This window comes from Podarcis cretensis, assembly GCF_951804945.1.
Source record: "Podarcis cretensis genome assembly, chromosome: 7".
Classification (NCBI taxonomy): domain Eukaryota; kingdom Metazoa; phylum Chordata; class Lepidosauria; order Squamata; family Lacertidae; genus Podarcis; species Podarcis cretensis.
In genome coordinates, this window is record NC_137176.1 from 50,837,432 (window position 1) to 50,859,427 (window position 21,996).

The 21,996-nt window shown below is 38.7% G+C and overlaps 1 protein-coding gene across 10 annotated transcripts in view; it reads right to left on the reverse strand.

Annotated features, from left to right (window-relative positions):
- TRAPPC8 (trafficking protein particle complex subunit 8) overlaps positions 1-21,996 on the reverse strand; it is a gene marked incomplete at its 3' end in the record, with an annotated part of 59,168 nt that overhangs the window by 11,490 nt on the left and 25,682 nt on the right. For 3 of the 10 annotated variants that reach the window (XM_079984856.1, XM_079984854.1, XM_079984862.1), the window contains 15 exons: positions 19,449-19,705; positions 16,191-16,306; positions 14,356-14,506; positions 11,840-11,940; positions 11,191-11,296; positions 10,202-10,222; positions 9,300-9,431; positions 8,497-8,721; positions 6,676-6,784; positions 5,159-5,353; positions 4,852-4,982; positions 3,942-4,016; positions 3,313-3,439; positions 1,939-2,096; positions 994-1,433 (listed from right to left, as the gene is read on the reverse strand). In XM_079984856.1, coding sequence (XP_079840982.1) covers positions 994-1,433; positions 1,939-2,096; positions 3,313-3,439; positions 3,942-4,016; positions 4,852-4,982; positions 5,159-5,353; positions 6,676-6,784; positions 8,497-8,721; positions 9,300-9,431; positions 10,202-10,222; positions 11,191-11,296; positions 11,840-11,940; positions 14,356-14,506; positions 16,191-16,306; positions 19,449-19,705 — 2,344 coding nt within the window. The remainder of the gene's footprint in view (positions 1-993; positions 1,434-1,938; positions 2,097-3,312; positions 3,440-3,941; positions 4,017-4,851; positions 4,983-5,158; positions 5,354-6,675; positions 6,785-8,496; positions 8,722-9,299; positions 9,432-10,201; positions 10,223-11,190; positions 11,297-11,839; positions 11,941-14,355; positions 14,507-16,190; positions 16,307-19,448; positions 19,706-21,996) is intronic. The other 7 variants (XM_079984861.1, XM_079984863.1, XM_079984855.1 and 4 more) reach the window with 3 other exon arrangements.

A 21,996-nucleotide genomic window follows, 5' to 3' on the forward strand; every position in this document is an offset into this window, starting at 1 on the left:
AAAAATCACAGAGGCCTTCCCTGAACTGTGATTCCAGCAGTGTGTGCTGTTGATCATTGTGATTTACACTTATTCTGAATTTTATATTATTTTATGGTATATTGTTTTTCTATGTGGTACACTACTGTGTAGTCTGCCATTTTGTTACAAAATGGTATCCACTGGTATCCAAAAATAGACAAAAACCTACTCCATGGCCTCATGCCAAATGTAGCTGAGGTGTTTTAAGAGGTGTCCAAATGTATAAGTGCATAGAATTCTTTTATTTCAAAATATACAGATTTTTATGTTTTCATTGAGGGTTTGTTTATGACAACTTTAAAATGCTAACTTAATATAATCAAACAGTTATTTGTTGGATTGCCATGTTATGTTTTGAAATGATTTGTCATTTGCTACTATAACCCCAGAGTCTGTCAAGACTGGCCCGTACGGGCAGGGGTACCTTTACCTTTTACCTTTACTATAACATTGTATTGATTTTCATTTTTGTTCTGTTGTGAGGTACTTTAAGCATATGTATATGGAAAAGCAGCATTAAAATTTAAATAATAAATAAATCCAGTTTTCCATGTAATACATTCATCTGCGTGCTTAGAATTAAACCCAATGATAATACTCAGGTTCATCCAGAATCTGAAGACTATAAGCAGTCATTTGACTAAAAATGGTACAAATTTAATTAAGTATTGAATCTGTTTTACCCCAAAATTTTGTAACCTACCCAGACACGCAATTTAAAGGAAATACTGGCTTTACACATTAAATAAATGAGAAGAATATAGGTTTCTGCCCATGCAAAAGTGTCTGCATATAACCAATTGAATGGGATTCAACATTACAGCCAATAATAAAACTATTGTTATAAGCTAATAGGACACTCTGCAGAAAGATATTCCTGGCTGACATCCTGCTGTTTGTGGAGGGACATGTCTGGATCCACCCCAACAAAACTCCACTTAACTCAGAAGTAAGGAAGAATGTTAAGCTTACCACATTTTTGAGTGTTTTCTAATACTTTCATAGTAAAACAAGAAGTTTATTTCATGGACACCTTCTTCATCTGGACCACGTAACCACATGGGAAGCTGTACTGAAGCTCCAGGGAGCAGTACAGAATCAGGAAGGGGGACATCTATCACTTCTGGCTGACAGCCTGTTCCAACCCCAAAGTCTGAAGAATCAGCCGAGGACGTCAGCGAATATAGGGAGGTAGAATGCTTAACAACAGTCTTGTAAGCGCTACAGTGTTCAGATGCTGAAGGGCTTAGTGGTGTTAAAATAGCGCTACTGCCACCAAAGGTAAAGAATTCTGGCCGTTTAGAGACAACTTTCACTCCAGTCAGAGGACACTTGCCTACATTCATAAACTCTACATATGTCTTTCGGATTTCTCCACAAAGCAGCCCTGTAGGAAAATTTATAAAGAAGACCTGCATTGGAAGAGAAACATAGGAACACATTTTGACAAACTGACAAAGTTCATTAAGGCAGGACTATCTTATTTGTCCATATTTATCAATAGAAATAAATTTTGCAGAATCAAGCCCACGTAAAGATGGTTTTCCAAATTCCATTTTCACCTTTACTAAAATTAACATGAAAAGAGTACCACGTAGAAAGTGACAAGAAATCAAAATAGTTTTTCTTTTTCTCAGAAAGCTGATATCAGCCAACCTTAGAAAAAATACACATTTCAGTGTGATAAGTCTGGGGAAGAAGATGCATCATGTTCTTTTACAGTTTACACTCTTTTACACTTTAACACTCTCTTACACTTGAATTAAATTTAACAGGGCTTCAAATTTCAACCCTATGCACTATAACTTAACAAGTTTAATCTGATACAGAGTAATAAAGGAAAAACTGGAAGAAACACCTATGTATTTCAAAAGCAGCTGTTACATGTTTGACAATGTTGTCAATAATTAGCTGTACCTCTAGCAAAGGCATTTCCTCTGTAATGATAGGATCTAAACGTCGATCAGGTCCATATTTAATAGATGTTTTCTCTTCTTTTGTGCTATTCAAACGAGGGCCCTGGATTTCTAAATCTTGTCGCCCCCGTACTGACATTCCATTAGAGATAAATTTTCCTGAAAAGAAAACCAACAGGATATTGAGGAACAACAAGTAAGCAGATAATAAAAATTTGAGCTGGTTTTTAAGATCACATTGAGTTGAGCTTACAATTGTTAAAGAAACCATCTTCATCATCATTCCTCCCCAAACAAGTTTGTTTAATGATGAAACTACATATAGATAATGAAATTATTTTGTTGTCATAAAAGGTATGCGTGTCTGGCTGTTAAAATGATGAGGTTTTAATGTTAAACCTAACTTTACAACATGATCAACAGATTGGCTTGGATCCCATCTTGTATAAGCAGGAGGTGGCTCACACAACAAGGCTTTTACACCTCCTTCCCCTTATTACAAACCTCCACACAACATACCGTGCCAGTCCTCAAAAGCAGCTTTTTATGGGAGCTGGAAGAGGGGGCAGGATAATCTCACTGCACAGCACCCTGCTGCTTGTACAAGTCCAGATCCAATGGAGCCATTGTTTTCTGGTGACTTTCTTGGTGGTATCCTTTTCATGTTACTTCTAGCAAAGGTGAAGTTGGAATTTGGAAAACCCTCTTTCACTAAGTAATATGGGAGTTCAACAGGCAACACTGCAGCAGTAAGAAAATCTCTTTCATGTGGAGCTACCTCATGATGTCAACACATATATTTAAAGGTAGTATTTTAGTGCCATGTTGGCAATAACACATAAATCCCAGTTTAGCACTATGCACACAATCCTTGGGATTGTATATTCCACCATCCCCTTTCCTGCACCGGTTTCATCAGTGAAAAGGAGATCAGAAGCACTTGCTGAGTTTCCAAATAAATGTGATTTGTTATTTCTAAACCTAGACTGAAAACAAGTCAATTTGAAACTGCGATTAATAATTCTACTTGTTTCAATAAACCATCCCTAACCCTAAAACCAGTTCCAGGATGGGCCATAAAGCGCAGTTAGTTGAAAATGGAAGTGGATGCTTCTGAGCTACATCTTGTGTACAGGAGTGCATGAGCCCACACTATGGTCTAGATATTACAAGGGAACCAGAACTCTAGTTTATCACCCTCATATGGCATAAGTATCAAATTTGGTGCTAAGACTATGGTCTAGTCATGATAACAAATCATGAACTGAAATACCTATATCCCATGTAGTGGGCAAAACTGAATGAACCAGCCCTATGGACCACATTCCATGTGTTACTAGACCCTGTGTTAGACATAAAAATACAACAGGCATACCTGTTTGCAGTACAACAGAAGGGTCTACTCCATCTAGCACTGAAGTACTCTGAATGGTGCCAAGATTGTAAACGACTCCCAGAATGTGTAGCTCCCCTGTTTGATGGGGAAAGAGCTTTAGTCTTGCCTGTGGAGATATGTTAAATTTTTGTTGTTGCTAGTGTAGTTATTTTACATTTAAACGCCATTTTAGTTAAACAAAAGCAAGCATCTACATCTACCATTCTAAGAAGCTATCTGCAAGATTAATACAATTTACATATTTCTACAGGAGTGTTTCAGAAAATAAATGCAACATTGTAGTATAGGCAAACTATTTGCCATTGCTTTTCTTGTGTCTTTACAATTCTACAGCATACTTGTTCAGATATTCTTAAAGGGCTGCCCAGATGCACCTTACATGGAAAAGAACATCCCAACTGCAATGCTTCTCTAATGCCAAGTACCATCTTAAATAATGTAAGCACTATTAGAGTAGAGTGAGTTATTTAAAACTGATAAATAATCCCTCCCCCACAAAGTGCCTCACAAAAGGAATGCTTAAAAGCATTTTATGTCTAACTCCTTTTGTGAGGACCTGGAAAAGTTTTGCTTTTAAAGGGGGGGGGGGGAGAAAATTAAGTTCTCACCATTTTAGTTTCTTCACTGTTCATCAAAAACTCTGATATTACTTCAGCTCCAATCATATCTTTTCCAGATGTTTCCTAAAATAAATTATGAAAAAAATGTTCAATTAAGCACACCATTATTTCTCAGTAGCAAACTGTTCCCAATAGTGGTTCTAAGAACATTATATTTTAATGTATTTCAAGTCTGATAGTTTTACGAAAACTAAAACCTAGTTTATGAAAACAAAAACCTAGGTATAGCTGGGGGGGCAGGTATCCTATGTAACGGGTTTGTTACATACGGGTACATAACGGGTTTGTTATACCAAATTCTGCATTATGAGAAAGAGCCTAGTGCTCTCTGGGGTACTTATGTGCTCCCCGCTTCCTCCTCTGGTGTAGCCGTATGTTTGAAAACTTTTGCTTTCTTTTTAGATTAACTAAAGCTTCCTGTTTTGCCAAACATATGACTAATATTAAGTATCGTTAGTGGAAACAAGCCAACTTCAAACCCTAATTTATCATGTTGGCTTGTTTTCACTAAGGTATAGGATTTGGATGACACAATAAACTACCGCTAATATAAAGTAGAAGCCTCCATTCTCCACTGTAAGGTGATGGGGAGTTTCAGTCTCAGTAATTTCAACCATAGTCATTGTCTCTCTAATAATTAGAAGGTAAATTTCCCTTTGATGGGGTAGGACTCTTAGTTCCAAGAGCAGAAACCAGGAGCAGAGACCGTGCATGATTCTAAACCTTGTCCTCTAAGGGGAGGGTGTGAATAATCTCTGGGGGATTAAAAACTAAGAAGAATGAAAATCAACATATGAAAGCGTGCACTGATTTACTTTTCAATAAAAAGATTTTGAAAGATACAAATCTTGCTAGTAGTGTATGAAGTCTTCTTAGAGGACTTGATTAAATCACTTACTACTTCCTTTGTTTCTCCGTTATTCTTTGAACTGTAATCCTTTGGTTGAAATTTCCAAAGCAGTGATAAGTCGGTTAACAGAAGTGGAACTTTCAATGGATTTCTAAAAGCTACTTCCACAGTTATTGGCTCTATTAAAAAGAAAAGTCAATGTATGTATTTAGGGAGGTTATTCTTATAAGATGTGAGAATAAACCAAGCTATTCATAATTTAAAAGCTTATCACTGCAATTCTATTCCATAAGCAACTTTGCTGAAATAATATTAGTTTATGTGCCATTTTTAAAAATCTGTACAATTTTTTTACCTTCTACTACACCGAGTGGAAACCTAGAGTTATCTGAATACTTATTCAGACAATACTGTGTTGGCTGGAAATTAGAAAGTGCTGTGCCTTTGTTAGCTGCAGCCACAGCTTGCTCTTCAAGTTCCTTCCATTGATAGGAGAATTCAGAGTCATATTCTTGATCAAGGCTTATATGTGTTGCTGCCTGTTTTTCACCTAGTTGTGAATAATAATAAAAAATCACAATCACTTCAGTACACCAGAGAGTACCAAACACAAAACTTTTTCTGTTTTTATTACAAATGGTGAATCAACTTTCAATTGGAAGACCATACAATTTTCTTAAAACGCCTTTTTCATACATGCATTTTCAAGAGATGGTATGTGTTGCTGGGAGCAGAACTCCAAAGGACTGGGGGAAGACAGTGAGATTGAAATCCAGAACAATAAGTGGGTAGGGACATGAACAAGCCAGTGGGAGGGGACCAAGGTTAACATATTGAACTAGCCAGCCCAAACTTCTGACTGCAGAATCGTTAATATTTTTTTTCTAACTTATGAACTAATTCTAAACTACAGTCATAGATAGAAGGCACACAATAGTTTTAAAATCCAGTAGTGGCTGGTGTGAAGCAGCAGAGATGGAAACTGCTCTCCTGACATCAGTGTTGCTAAGCTTACCAGGACGGGGTTGGGGTGGGTCATGGCTGTGTGGACACACAGATGGAGCCAAGCTTTAAGACAACTGCAACTCCTGACTGTAGTGTTTAGTGCAAGAACTGTTCTAACTCTTGGACTGACTGTTTATAGTTCAAACACATTAGGAGAATGAGCATGATTAGCATAGGAACTGCGGCAGAAAAACTAGCAGCAAAAGGAAAAAATGCCCAGGTACTATTTATTGTCTGGTGCTACCACAGTTAAAGCAGCTTACATGTGAAAGCATCCCTTCACAGCAACCAAAGGCAGCTCGGTTTTTCTGAATCTGTCCATTAGCAAGAACTCCCATTAATCTTAAATCTATTAAAGTGCATTTAGGTGAGGAAGGAAAATGCTGAAATCATTCACTTTCTATATATTTGAATAGCACAGAATTAGGCCTTTAAATGCAACAGAAATTATTTATTTATTTCATAAAACTTATATACCACCTGATTGTAGGAAAAACCGCAAAGCAGTTTACAAAACGAGGAAGAAGGATGCTGATTTGGTAGAGTAGTTTGCAGCATTTCAGAATGTATTTTAATGCCCATCTAAACTTAAAAATAAAAATTCCTGAAAACAAAAAAAAAACCCCAGCACAACAGGAAAAGGACTGGGCTTCAACTTTGCTCCCTGATGTGCTAGTTTACTGTTTGCAGGAAGTTTCTGATGCAGAGGTATATACAAAAGCAGTATAATATCCACCTGTAGTATGAAGTGGTATAGTCTAGTCTACCATCTCATTCTGTAGCATGTACAAATCCAACCTTATGTTAAGGTATGGTATCCTAATGAACTCAAATGGCTTAAGAACAAATCTCCTTTTTTGTGCTAACCTTCTGATGGCCGTCTGTCATGTCCAAAAAACACTCGTGTTGCAGAACTATTAATATAAGGTAAAGGAAGTTGTGGTAACGGCCCATCTGGTGATAGCTGACTTACATTCTGCAAGAAAGAAAAGCAGAGCTTGGTCAACTTTTGGCAAGTAAAACTAGATATTGAGAACTGGAATATACAAAACTAAAGAAAGCAAGAAGCATTTAGGGGAGTGCAAAAAATAATTATCTTGAAATTCCTCCAGTATAAAATGTATAAATAATTAAACAATAATTTATGAACCTGTGTGTTATTTTATAATTGCAATGGTACCATCCAAACAACAGCTTCCAATGTATCCCCTTTACTGTCTATTTACTTTCTTTTACTAGGGACGCAGGTGGCGCTGTGGGTTAAAGCCTCAGCGCCTAGGACTTGCCGATCGAAAGGTCGGCGGTTCGAATCCCTGCGGCGGGGTGCGCTCCCGCTGCTCGGTCCCAGCGCCTGCCAACCTAGCAGTTCGAAAGCACCTCCGGGTGCAAGTAGATAAATAGGGACCGCTTACCAGCGGGAAGGTAAACGGCGTTTCCGTGTGCGGCTTTGGCTCGCCAGAGCAGCGATGTCACGCTGGCCACGTGACCCGGAAGTGTCTCCGGACAGCGCTGGCCCCTGGCCTCTTGAGTGAGATGGGCGCACAACCCCAGAGTCTGTCAAGACTGGCCCGTATGGGCAGGGGTACCTTTACCTTTACCTTTTACTATGGAATTTATAAAATATAATTTTAAAGAAAGCTGCTAAAAGCAGCATGCTTTTATCATATTTTCAGTTAATATTTCATTTAACATAAATATACAAGAAGTCAACATTATGGGTTACATAAGCAACAGAATGTACTAATGTACTTTGAATTAGTTTAGTATTAGCCATTCCTGACCCTGACTTTGTGCCTTGGCTTCATCATGCACTCATATTTATCAAGTTGCAGGAACGCTCATAATCTCCATTTTCTTGGGAGTCTCATAGTAAATTGTTCTTCTTCACCACTTTTATTTCATCTTATGGGATATGTACTCTTATATCTTTACATTAGGATTTTGAATGTGTTAGGAAATTGGGTTAAATGTACCCACAACTTTATATATAAACTATACCACCTTAATTAATTTGCGATTAAAAATCTCTTCATTATCTCTTTGTAATAAATATTTTACTTGGGGATTCAAAGGAAGCTTTTATGTTGGTGTTTATTTCTGAGGTTCAACTGCTTACAAAGATTTTCAGGGTAACATATGACTGATACCTGCAAAAGGTCTGCCTCTCACATAAACATGTTTTAGGGGGTGCTAACAAGGTGCACACACATGCAGATTCCAACAGACAAATGTTAACGCCTTTCCCCATACAATATCATTTTAAATTTCCATTGTTTCAAGAAAAGGTTTACTAAATGGAAAAATAAACTCTTTGACACACCAAAGTCCCATTTGATACATGAAATTAGTCATGCAGTGCTTTGAACCAGGACTAGAGTTTATAGCAATTTACAAATACTTATTACTATATACAAGTTTTGAGTAGTGGGATAGAATTTAGAACATCATATTGTGACCATATTAAATGACCTTCTTTTTTGGAAAAAACTTCTTAATACAGAAGCTAGCTGACAGGCATCAGTGAGATGCTAGCCAGACATGGCCCTACATAAAGTAACATGAGCTGTAAGCATTCAACACAGCATTTTTGCGTACGTCATCAGGTAAGGTTAACTTACATTTTAGTATCAAGCAGGAAAAAGTTAAAAGACAATTGCAGAACACTGAGGATAAAAACTGACATCTTACCCTATAAACATAAAGATATTCTCGGAGGAAGGCACCTTGCTGAGCAGCACTTTGCTTGCTGTCATTGATCAAAATGTGCCTGAAGGCAGATACGGCATTGTCAAGCTGCCGAAGTGTAAAAGACTGCCGACCAATAGTGAAATTTATATGATCTTCTGCAAGTGACCATCCTTTCCCTTTATAAACTTGCATGGCTTGACAGTAACATCGTAAAGCATGCTTCTTCTGAAAGATAAAAAGTGAAGCACGGTAAATACAATTCCACCTGCCGATGTATTTAGAGCTAAAGAGTAAAAACCCAAAAAGTTCAAAAGGATATTTTATGTCAGTATAAGAAGCCATTACCTTAAACAGCTTTCTGAGATTACTGAATACTGGGGAAAATAAGGGCAGATCAACACAAGCCAACTGTGTCCCTAAACTGATAGTAAGGGTTGCATCAGCAGAATGGCTAGGAAAGCAATTTCCGATAATTTACCTTTCCCCTGTACCCCTCCTAATCTGCTCTGAAGGGTTCCCCAATATCTAGCATAAGAATGGTCTTGGTAATTCAATACAGAGTGCTAATCCCACCTGCGTCAAGGTAGCCAGCACTTGAGATACAACTACCTATCTTCTCTTCAGTAGATGGAATGGGAAACATTTCATTTCTGAGTTTCCCCTCCCAAAGATGTAGAATAAAACTTTCCACTCAACTCAAGCAGTATTTAACAATGATCAAGTATTTCAAAGGTGCTAAAACACTATCAAGAGAACTGGAAAATTATAGAATATGTACTTATTTCCTAACACAGAAAACTTACCTGCCCTGCTTTACTATACCTATGGCCAGCCAGTATCATATGAAAGGCAAATTTTCTAACCATAGGACTTTTCATATTTATAAAACAATGTGCAGCTTGCTCGAGCAACAGTGCACTCCGCAGATCTGAATCCTATTAAAAACAGTGAGGGATAAGAGACAAGTTACAATTACCCAGAAAGCACAGTGATGTCCATATTCTTAAATATAAATTCCCTATTACCAGAGAAGGCCCTGAAGTCTGAAACAATGCAAGGCTCTATAGTATTACTGATGCAGTGAATATATGCCAATTTTATAAATCTTCACTAGCCAACACTGAATACGCTGCATCCAAATTTCACTGCAAAGAGCTACAACAGTACCCTTGATGATTTATTTCTCAAGTAATAGCAAACCATGTTTTCTGTACTGCATGTCAAAAAGTGAACTATTTTCTATTTCACTGGTTCTGCTTGACTTTTTAAAGATCAAAGTGAGCTGGTATAAAAAGGAAGTTTTATGGCCTTTGTCCTTGGTTCAGTACTTGTGATGCCTCAAACAAAGGAGCTGAATAAACCCTATGGAAAATGCTTGTAGAAACAATATAAAAATGAGTCAAAGCTTAAACATTTTAAGAAGCTTCCTTCCACAGAGCTTGTTGCAAAAATGTAGTGTTCCTTCTAAGTCTCATTTACCAATAGTTCAGCAAATGAGAACTGTTCTCCAATGAGCACAACAGTGCTGTGATGTTCATGTTAGTATCTAGAAGCACACACAATCATCAACATGAAAAAATTCTCTTACACTGGTATTTTAATCAATATCCAGATATCAAAACACAGTGGCATACAGATGAGTAAAAACAAATTTAACGCACTACCTAAACCTCCAGCTACTCAGGCTGACATTTCTAACACTCACCATTCCCATCCAAGCGCTCTGCTGCCATTTTTCAACAGAAAAATTAAAGAATAAGAATATAAGCTTTAACATATTTCAATTAAACAAAAAGCAAAAAAGACATGGAACAAGTATGGAATATTACAAGCTAACTTTGAGTTGTAATTCTGAAAGACTAAACAGGAGCTATGTTATCTTTTTAATTTATAACTGAAACATCTCACATAACTTCAAAATGGTTTCAAAATAATTTCTGGGCAATTCTAAAATGACACAGGAATAATTCCTCTTATTCAGTTACCTATGCAAAGTAGCCTCAAACAATCTTAACAGATCCCCAACACAAAATAATTGTATTCACTATTGGTCTTTCTAATCTCATGTCTACTAGACGGGGGGGGGGGATCTTTATATTGCATCTTGGGAGTTTTATACTGCATTTTAAGACTACTCTGCTGCTATCTAAAAGTGTGATTCTAAGAGCCACAAGAAAATGTGAAGAGCAAAACAGTAGCTCAAAGTTTCTTCAATAGTTATACTATCCTACTTGAAAGCGTGTGTGCTTCATAACCACAGATTGCAGCATACTGCAAACTATACATTTAACCTCCTGTCAACTTTCCTTCAAGAAGGCTAGCAGAATGTTCAAGATGAGAGTTTATTCCAGCCTTCATCAACCTGGTGCTGCCCAGATGTTTTAGAGTGGAAGTCCAAAACATATTGAGGGCATCAGGCTGGCAAAGGCTTCCTTATTTTGTGGTCATAACAAGAGTTCTGTGGGTTTCCCATAAATTAACAGATGCAGAGGAGAAGCAGCAGAATAGTTTTATGCAATGGAATGGAAATAGTTAGAATCAACATCTGACATGATAATCTTTTTTCCCCCAAGGGCCATTACAACTTTCTATCTAGAAAGCTCTATTTTATAATTTATTTATTTATTAGAAAAAGTTCAAAGAATGCCTGTCTCATTTCAAAGCACAAGACCAGCTAATAGAAATCTTCTTTACCTCACTGGTTAAACGTATCAGGAGAGCAGCTGCCTCTGAATATTTGCTTTGGCTTTTTAATACTTCAGCACTAAGCAGCACACATCTCTCTGCCAGCATCATGTTCCTAAAAGACATAAAATTTAAGCCCAGTTACATATATCTTATAATGCATGTTTTATCAGTGGTGCTTGACAGATTAGTATATGAATGTCAGATTAGTATATGAATGGCACATTTTAATTAAACAGAATTACCACGGCCCTTCCTTTACCAAAGGTGGTCTCATTGTGTTCAGGGCTAGAAGGACTAACTAGCACTGCAATATATAAGTTATATGGAGCATCTGCACAGGATTTAACCAGGTTTCTTCTTTGATAAGTTAATTATAAAACTTGTGAGTTCTTGTAGAACTAAATACATGATTAATTTTAGAGTATTTGGATTTTCCTCTGGTAGACCAAAAGTAACTTTATTGCAGCTCTGGACTCTGCCTAGTCAACCAGAGCAATTTTATTCAAAAGTTGAACTACAACACCACCACCGCCAGCACCCTATATTACTGGTATTACCCAGAGTAATCATACCCATTGAGGAATTAAAACAATATTCAGTAAGACTATAGTCTATCTTCTACCAGGAAGAACTGAAAATAAATAGCCACACTTACTTGCAAATATCCCTATATGTTTGAATTGCAGTATCCATGTAATGGGCAGGATATGGTCTAGGTGCTCCTGGCTGCAGAAAAGCAGATACTGCTGCCATTTCCTATAAAACAACAATTGGTCATTATCTACTATTTTTGCTACAAAGCTTTTATTACAAACAAACTGTATTCAAGTAAATTTCACATACACACTCTATTATGATTCAACTCCATTTTGCAGCAGGGTGATTTGTGTTTTCACATATGCTTGTATAAAGTTTAAATGGTTCACACACAAAAAAAACCCACAAATCTTCAAACCCTCAGAATTTACAAGATGATTCTACAAGGAAATAATGATGGATACTCAGCAAGGATGCTCAGGTTACCTTTAAAGTCACTTTGAAAAAACTGATTAAAATTGAGTCAGTTTTGTTTTGATTTATTTAACCTGGGCTAGTAACAGTCACATGTAAGATCAAACCAAGATAGAAGGGAACGTGGGGAATTTGGAAGGTGCCATGTGAAATCTGCATCCTGCTTCCTAAATTCTGATTCCCTTCTCTGATTGTTCATTTTAATTGCACCATCTAAAATGCCAACAACCCCCTCCTCCAACTCTGGTCACATGCTACAGTTATATGCTTCTCTTTCACAATAGCAGATCAAATACTCTAAACCGTAGAAGGACTAGATAGCTCAGTTGGTAGAACATGACTCTTAATCTCAGGGTTATGGGAGTGGCTGCGAAGACCATATAATACCGGTCTTGAAAGACCTACATTGGCTCCCGGTACGTTTCCAAGCACAATTCAAAGTGTTGGTGCTGACCTTTAAAGCCCTAAACAGCCTCAGCCCAGTATACCTGAAGGAGTGTCTCCACTCCCATCGTTCTGCCCGGACACTGAGGTCCAGTGCCGAGGGCCTTCTGGTGGTTCCCTCGCTGTGAGAAGCCAAGTTACAGGAAACCAGGCAGAGGGCTTTCTCAGTAGTGGCCCCCGCCCTGTGGAATGCCCTCCCACCAGATATCAAAGAGGAAAACAACTACAGTGGTACCTCAGGTTACAGACTCCGCTAACCCAGAAATAGTACCTCGGGTTAAGAACTTTGCTTCAGGATAAGAACAGAAATGGCACGGCGGCGGCAGCGGGAGGCCCCATTAGGTAAAGTGGTGCTTCAGGTTAAGAACAGCTTCAGGTTAAGAACAGACCTCCAGAACGAATTAAGTTCTTAACCCGAGGTACCACTGTACCAGACTTTTGGAAGACATCTGAAGGCAGCCCTGTTTAGGGAAGTTTTTAATGTTTAATAGACTATTGTATTTTAATATTTTGTTGGAAGCTGCCCAGAGTGGCTGGGAAAACCCAGCCAGATGGCGGGGTATATTATTATTATTATTATTATTATTATTATTATTATTATTATTATTATTCGAGGCCCCAAATTGGGCAAAGGATTGCTTCATGTGCTTCATGTGCAAGGGTTTGGACTATATGACCCTTGTGGTCTCTTCCAACTCTACAGTTCTTTGATTCTATGACACAAATGATATGCAACATGACCAAAGTTGGGTAAATGCCAATCCTACAAATCACCCACATACCCACCCAACCTGTTTGAATTAGAAACATAGGATATGAAGTATCATCTTGTTTCTATGTGGGAAGGCAGTATGTGAGATAAAACTCCCTATTCTCTCCAATTCTAATTTGCCAGTTCTTTCCAAACCTCACTCCCCTTTCCCCCACACCTGGAAAACACTATTCACACCAGATTTAAAAAATTGGCTTGGGATTGAATCAAGCACTACCTGTCTCTGGTCTTCAAAATAACTGAATCAAGGCACTACCTTACTCTGACATCAGCTATTACTAACAAATTAAAAGTCATGGATCTATTAAATTTAGGTCTTATAATTGGCTGGCAATAGCTTTGAAATGTTTGACTTTCTGCAAATATCAGCATTGATTTCATATGAGTGTAGAGAATCCCTGCGAGACAAGATTGAATAGGTCCATTTAGTTATACCAGTGGCCAACAAGATTCCCCGCCCAGAAACAGGACATGGAAGGCGAAAACATTCCCCTGCCACCATTTGCCTCTAACAATTGGTGTTCAAAGGCATACCGCTTGAATCATTAAACTGTAGAGTAGGAAGGGGCCACGAGTGTCATCTAATCCGCACCCCTGCAATGCAGGAATCTGAACCCACAACGCTGAGATTAAGAGCCTCCTGCTATACCTATTAGGTTCACTATATCACTCGTGGCTATTAGTGACTGATAGACCTCTCTTCTGGGAATCTGCCTAATCCCTTTATGCTTGTGACAACAACTTTCAAGGTTTCTGGATAATATTTAGCTTAATTCCAGAAGCTCAACATATACAGATGTGTGTTACATGAGAAAAACAACAATTTCATTTTACTAGGAGGCCCATTAAACTTAGTTTTAGCTAAAAAGAGGTTATTGGGAAGTTATCATATAGATAATAGGAATTGTTTACCATTCCAAAACAATCAATATTAATGAACTAACCAGTGCTCCTGCTGCATAAAGCATTGCTTGATCATTTAAAAAGTCTTTCTTTGCTGTATGGTAGCAATTGTATGCCAGTTCATAATGTTGTACCAAGAAACACAGATCTGCCATTTTCCTGATCTGAAGCTCTGGTGCTTCTGGAGGATACCTAAAAATGTAAGACATTATGAAAAACAAAATTTGAGGGAAACAGAACATACCGCATTCTTAATAACACAAGACTTAAACCAAGGTACAGATACTCCAACATTGTGCTTCCCCGAATTACCAACCTCTGAATGCTCAAAAGAAGGGCACTAAAGTGACCACCATCCCTGGTTAGTATCTAGCAGCTGTTTCCAAACACATGGAATGGATGGATTCCATGGATGTGGATGAATTCATCCCATGAACAAAATGAGAGACTCCATGGAAGAAGTCCTCCAGTGACAGGAAGCTCCTTCCAATCAAAGAGCAAAAACTCTGGACCCAACTCAGTGACCAAAGGCAAATAGAATATTTTTTGTAAAGTGTTAAACATCACCTCTAATTTCAACGGTAATCTGAAGGACGGAGTTTTGCTTTTGTTTTTACAGTCATGCTCAAAAATACAATACAGAATTCCAATGTGGATTAAAATAGCAGGATTATTGTCAACTTTTGTTGTTTTTTTTAAGTTGCAATAGTTGTACAAGTTAAAAAAGGAATAGTTGTTAAATCAGCAGTCCCAGGGCATGTAGATGAACCTCACCTACTTTTTAAAATGCAGAAGGCATGCAATGGAGGTAGTTAAGAACATGTATTTAACTGGTGTTACTATTGTTAATAGGGGACGCAGGTGGCGCTGTGGGTTAAAGCCTCAGCGCCTAGGGCTTGCCGATCGAAAGGTCGGCGGTTCGAATCCCTGCGGCGGGGTGCGCTCCCGCTGCTCAGTCCCAGCGCCTGCCAACCTAGCAGTTCGAAAGCACCTCCGGGTGCAAGTAGATAAATAGGGACCGCTTACCAGTGGGAAGGTAAACGGCGTTTCCGTGTGCGGCTCTGGCTCTGGCCAGAGCAGCGATGTCATGCTGGCCACGTGACCCGGAAGTGTCTCCGGACAGCGCTGGCCCCTGGCCTCTTAAGTGAGATGGGCGCACAACCCCAGAGTCTGTCAAGACTGGCCCGTACGGGCAGGGGTACCTTTACCTTTACCTTTACTATTGTTAATGAATACCTTTTAAGACAATCTTCACACAACCATCACCACTAAAAACAAAAATTACAAGCCTAAAGTGGATGCAAGTTTTTAATCTTTGAACAGATTAGGATACAAACTTAATTGCCTGATGCAAAGGATCATATCTCAGTTTAATAAGCCAAGATGTGCACAGGCCTTCTGTCAATACATGTAGCCTCTTTCTTCTTCCTTTTTTGATGTGCTGCACCTAAATATGGAATTTTCAATTACCCATAGTTACATACAAACTTGGAAATTGTTGTCACCAGCTTCTAAAGAAGCCAGGATCTTAAACTACAGTTTAAAGCAAGTCTAATACCTTGATTTATTCCAAGCCAGTAATCACAGTTTGTTGGTTCAGATATAATGAGAAACTATGGTTAACTGAAAACTTCCTAGTTTAATCTCAGTGTAAAGTTTATTCTCTGGTTTAATTAATCTCAGAGGGACATGGTTCTGTGTGCTAACAGAAGGTCTATACGCATTTGAGCTTACTAAGAAGAGATATTATTGTCTGAATACAGCCAATGTGTGAATCAATGACAAGAGAAATCACAAGGAACATATGGAAATCAGCAAGGCAAATCCTAATAGAAATCAAGTACTTGATATTTTTATGGCAAGTAGATCTACTCACAACAAGCCAGAAGTGCTTTTTAGCTCATTTACACTTTTCTCTGGAACTTTGCTGCCACTAAACCATTTTTTGGTTGCAGAAAATAGTGAGCGACTCAGGCCTTTCCTGGATATCAACTGAAAAATAAAATGAACATCTTGTAGTATCACTGAATTGCAACATAGTTTATTATTTTATGAGCAAATAATGTTACAAAGATTTTTAAACCAATTTAAATACTGCTTCCCTTGCAAAATCAAGAATTGAAATGTTCAAGTGTACTTCTGATGTAGTCTTCAGAACACAGCTTTTAATGTTTGTGTGTTGGTCCGGGCGCAATCTCTAAGTACAATTAAAAGATCAGGAGAATGGTGACTATCACACAGTCCTTTCCCTCTCACATGCTAATTCATCCCACTATTCCTCAGACAGCCTTAAATATTACATCTGCACCACCTTTCACCATGGTTAACAAAGCCAGTGTGGTGTAGTGGTTAGATCTCAGCAATGAAGTTCACTGGATGACTTTGGGTCAGTTGGTCTCTTAGCCTAACCTACCTCAGAGGGTTGTTGTGAGGATAAAATGGAGAGAAAGAGAACCATATAGGCCACACTGAGCTCCTTGGAGGAAAGGTGGGGTATAAAAGTGATGACTAAATAGAATCAGGTTTACCAATGTAAGAATGACCAGAAATTATGGCGTGAGGGGCTGGATTAGCATTCACCATGCTTGAAGCTAGTGCTGATGTAACCCTTCAACATGCTTCAGTCATTCAGGGGAATGGTGGAGAGAACTGGCACTGGAAATGGGAGGGACTGGGTGAAGGGAGCCATAAATCTACATGAGGCTCTTCTGATCTCTTAATCAGGGTCAAGAGACCAGGAAATGTTACATTTCACAGCTACTGCTGAAGAAACAAAACTCTTTAGAATAAGCTTTGAATGTCATGCTCTACTCTATAGGTTAAGGGTAAGTCTGCAAATGTGAACACGACTCTGAACCCATTTTGCACATGCACTGCAATAAAGCTTTAGTGAAACAACCAAGTGTTATTTTTGAAACAGAGTTCTGAGCTAAATCAAAGGTTGTTGTTTTTTAGAAGTCAACACACATTTTCCCTAGTAGGAAATAAACACACAAACATTTTTTATTTATGTGGGTCTTACCTGCCCTCCAAAGGAACAAGATGGTGATTTTTCCTTTGAATGTGGTAAGATTTATGAAAAAATTCCTTTGAATATAAAATATTGAAAAGGATAGGTCTAATAAGGCTGTGTTTGCTATTTTTAAGGCACTATGTACTGCAACTGTTTCATGGTCCTAGTGCTAGAAGCCATTCATGGGCAATTGTAAAGAGAAAGCAGGTTTTGTAGAGTTAGACCCTCTATTATGAAGTTTTTAAATGTTATGAAAAGCTGCAAGATATGTTCAGAGCTGTATAGATCACAAAAAATGAAGTGTTGCACTTTTTAATACTTAAGCAGGCATTTATCTAAATATAACAGTGATAGAAAACCTCCAGCCCTGGCAAAATTTGGCCTGCCAAGCCTTTCCATTTGCCCTGTAAGTCCAGTTTCCAAAAACAATACCTACTGCCCCACAACTCATATCATATGTGCAAGGTAAAGATGCAGAAAAGTATTACAGTGGTACCTTGGTTGTCCTACTTAATCCATTCCGGGACTCCGTTCGACTCCCGGAACCATTCAAAAACCAAGGCGCAGCTTCCGATTGGCTGCAGGAGCTTCCTGCAATCAATCAGAAGCCGCAGAAGCCGCGTCGGATGTTCGGTTTCCAAAGAACGTTCGAAAACCGGAACACTTACTTCTGGGTTTTCGGCTTTCGGGAGCCAAAACATATGAGTACCAAGGCGTTCGAGAACTAAGGTACGACAGTGTATGGTTCAGATGGGCACACCCAAACCTTGTAGAAAGCAGGCCTGAACTTCCCACTCATCAACCAATACTTAGGGCTCTAGATAACCACACCCAGACAGGCAAACCTTGACAGGTAAGCAGAACTACCCTCCCTCCCTCCCTCCCTCCCACCCATCAATCAATCAATCAATCAATCAATCAATCACATGGTATCATAAAGAAATCAGAGGATTACAAGTGGGTGAGATCACCCATCTGTCAAAGCTGGATCCTGGGTTACGGGAAGATAAAAATCCAGCCTGTCCTGACAAAATGGATTCCCCACCTATGCTGTAGCAAAACACAGGAATTTTTCATCAGACAAGGCGTACTGTGCAGTAATGCTACAAAAATCCCTATTACTACAGAAAAAAATTAAGACGAATTAACAAATTTAAAAACCTACCAGAGGGATCACTACCAACTACCTCAAAGTGTCTTAATGGAAGAAACTAGCAACAACCAGATTAGGAAACAGGCTAAAGCAGACGTGTCCCAAGGAGCAGTGTCATTTGTAAATCCCAACCCTCATTACTAATTTAGCAATAAAGTTCTGGGATCTGTCTAAACAGGACAGATTTCTATTGCTGCAGCAGCAGCAGCGGCACTATTTCCTTTTTTTTTAAGTAACCCCAAAGGGTACCATGGAGAAAGCATTCCACAAACGGCAAGCCACCGCAGAAAATGCTGTTTCTCATGTTGTCACACATACCCTGGACCTCTTGTGGAGGGGGCACACCAAGATGGGTGTCAATATTATTATGGCAGTGTCTGGGTCAGTTCATATGGGGAGAGGTGGTCCTTGAAGTATTTAGCTTCAAGGCTCAACCTCTGAGTCTCAAGATGGTGATTTTAGAGTATCTGACAACCTCAGCCTTCCTGATTCCTTGATGCATGTGAAAAAAAATTATCCAAAAGTAGTTCTAAGCCTGCCACAGGTCCCCTGAGATGGGAGAAGGAAAAGCAAATGACTCACATTCTGTCAGATGGGTTTGGGTTCCTACAAAAAATAACTCAGGGCGACAGATGATCCCATCTGGAGGCCAGAAGCAAAAATAACAAATGATGGCCAGATCAGAAGTGCCACCCAGAGCCACCAGACCAATAGGAGTAACACAAGGCTTTTCTGAAGAAAACACTCAGGTTTTTTTCCCAAACAGCCTGACTGGAACTGAAGCAAGGAGGGAGGGAGTATCAGGAGGGCATTAACTCCAGAAAACAGGCAGACCACTTTGTTGTAAGCAAGCATAGACGTTGACTACATGCCTGTTACATCTACTATAGATAAAACAGATTAAAGTGCCTATCTTGCTGAGTTTATTTATCAGCTAGGCAAAAAAGCTTAGAGGGTGAATGACTTACCTGGTCATTAAGTTGCCTGATCGTTTTCTCTATATGTGGCAAAAGCCCTCTAAAGGTAAATTCCTGTATGAACTGTCGAATTCGATCATGATCTGTGAGTGTCAAACAGGTGCCATGAGGTGTCCATGTATTTGACTTCTTCGATTCATGCATGGATGAATTTGGTTTCACATAATCAGTGCCATCAAAACAACCACTCTCACTGGTGTGATCCAATTGAAGTGGATGACTCTTAAAATTATTTGATAAACCATCTACTGAAAAACAAAATATGTAAACACCCATTTAAATAAGCTCTGATACTAAGGATTGGAATTTTAGCAAGATTTTACTAAGTGATTATGAGTTAATTGACATCCCACCTTTCTAAAATGTAGTGAAAGTTACTATAATTCAGAGTGGTCAATCCTCTGTATACAACATATTTTACAGCTACTATTACTCCATTCCAAATTAGATTAATAGTATTTTAATCAAATAATTATACCAATATGAAAAATAAAATATATGTGTATATTAGATTTTCCCAGTCTACATGGATACTATTTAATGACATTTTGCAATGGTTATGCCAAATTATAGTGCATAATATGAAAGTTTGCAAACAAATAATGTCCAAACTTACAAGAGGAAAACAATAGAAAATGAAAAGGTATATCTAGCTGGCCACTACCTCTCATTGGACTACCCTCCCTAGCCATTGGCCAACCTAATATGATTCAGAGCTGTCATGACCTCAACATATTGAAACATGCAAATTCTATTGAACATGCAAATTCTATTCATGGCATCTGAAGGTAACATGGAGATTCCAAGTAAAGGATAAGGTATAATCTTAGAATTCTGACAACTTGGAATTACAACTGGAAAGAGACTAAAGCCAGCTCTCAGCTGGGAGACAGTGAAATGTCTCTAAGAGAAGCACCAAATCAAATATTAACTAACAAACAAATGTGGTTTTTAAACCCATATATATGCATTATCAAACAACTAAAGAGACCCAAGACCAAACTCAGCCAACAATTACCAACATTATTATAGTCTCCGGAACAGGCATAGGCAAACTCGACCCTCCAGATATTTTGAGACTACAATTCCCATCATCCCTGACCACTGGTCCAGTTAGCTAGGGATGATGGGAGTTGTAGTCCCAAAACATACAGAGGGCCAGGTTTGCCTATGCCTGCTCCAGAAAGTACCACCACTATTTAGGTAAGGGCAGTCACAGTCCTACTCTCTTCCCCACATTCCTACTCACATGTTCTTAAGCTCCCCTCCTCTCCAAGAAAACCAGAAATCTGAAATGGCACCATCTGCAAAGAACCCTATGGTGATACCAAAGATATATAAACTAGGAACTGTATAACAGCATTAAAGGTAAAAGGTAGGTAAAGGTAAAGGACCCCTGGATGGTTAAGTCCAGTCAAAGGTGCCTATGGGGTGTGGCGCTCATCTCACTTTTCAGGCTGAGGGAGCCAGTGTTTGTCCATACAGTAGACAGCTTTCCAGGTCATATGGCCAGCAAGACTAAACAGCTACTGGTGCACAGAGGACTGTGACAAGTGCCAGAGCGCATGGAAACACTGTTTACCTTCCTGCCACAGCAGTACCTATTTATCTACTCACACTTGTATGCTTTCGAACTGATAGGCTGGCAGGAGCTGGAACAGAGCAAAGGGAGCTCACCCCATGATGCAGATTCGAACTGCCGACCTTCCAATCGGCAAGCCCAAGAGGCTCAGTGGTTTAGACCACAGCGCCACCTGTGTCCCATAACAGCATGAAAGCATGGTTTGCCCCACAAAATACGGTAACTGAAGCAAACAAGTGTCATGTATTTGGTATTTATTATTTATTATGTGTTAATGAAACACATTTAGCAAAAGAGTATATTTAAGGGGGTGTGGTAAATTGTGAGATCTACCTTACCTGAGGTAACTGTAAAATCTCAGGACATTCACTAATTCTATTTAGCTTAATTTTAAAATGCATGCATTTCTGAAGTTCCTTTGCATTTTTGTAATGCAACAGAACAATATTTGCTTGTATGCTCCACTTTTGCAATACATTCTTATGAGCTGGCTATATTTCAACTAGGAGAGGTCTACAAATAAACTTCCCATGTATTTTAGCCTAGTGAACACAGTTTAGAAAGACAGAGGCTTATCTCTACAAAAACAGTGAGCTTCAGAAACACTTCAAAAGGAGCTAGACTTTTACCAATGATTGTAGTCTTTTACTGTTTGCTTAACAACTCCAACAAGCTTTTATTTTATTTTTTAATGGCACCTGACTTGTAAGGGGGAAACTCTTGGTGGAAGGCAAGGGTCATACTAGGTGATCTGATCAGATCAATTTCAGGGGATGGGGAAAGTCACCAATCAGCTTCACTGTAGTGAAGTTTGATGGAAGAGCAAGATACTATTTGAATTATCACTGATACTGCAGCAAATACTTTTCAGCTAATCCTGGAGGAATAAGCATCCCTACATAAGCACTTGAAACTTTTATGAAAACTCAAAACCACTTCATATATATTCTTAGTAAG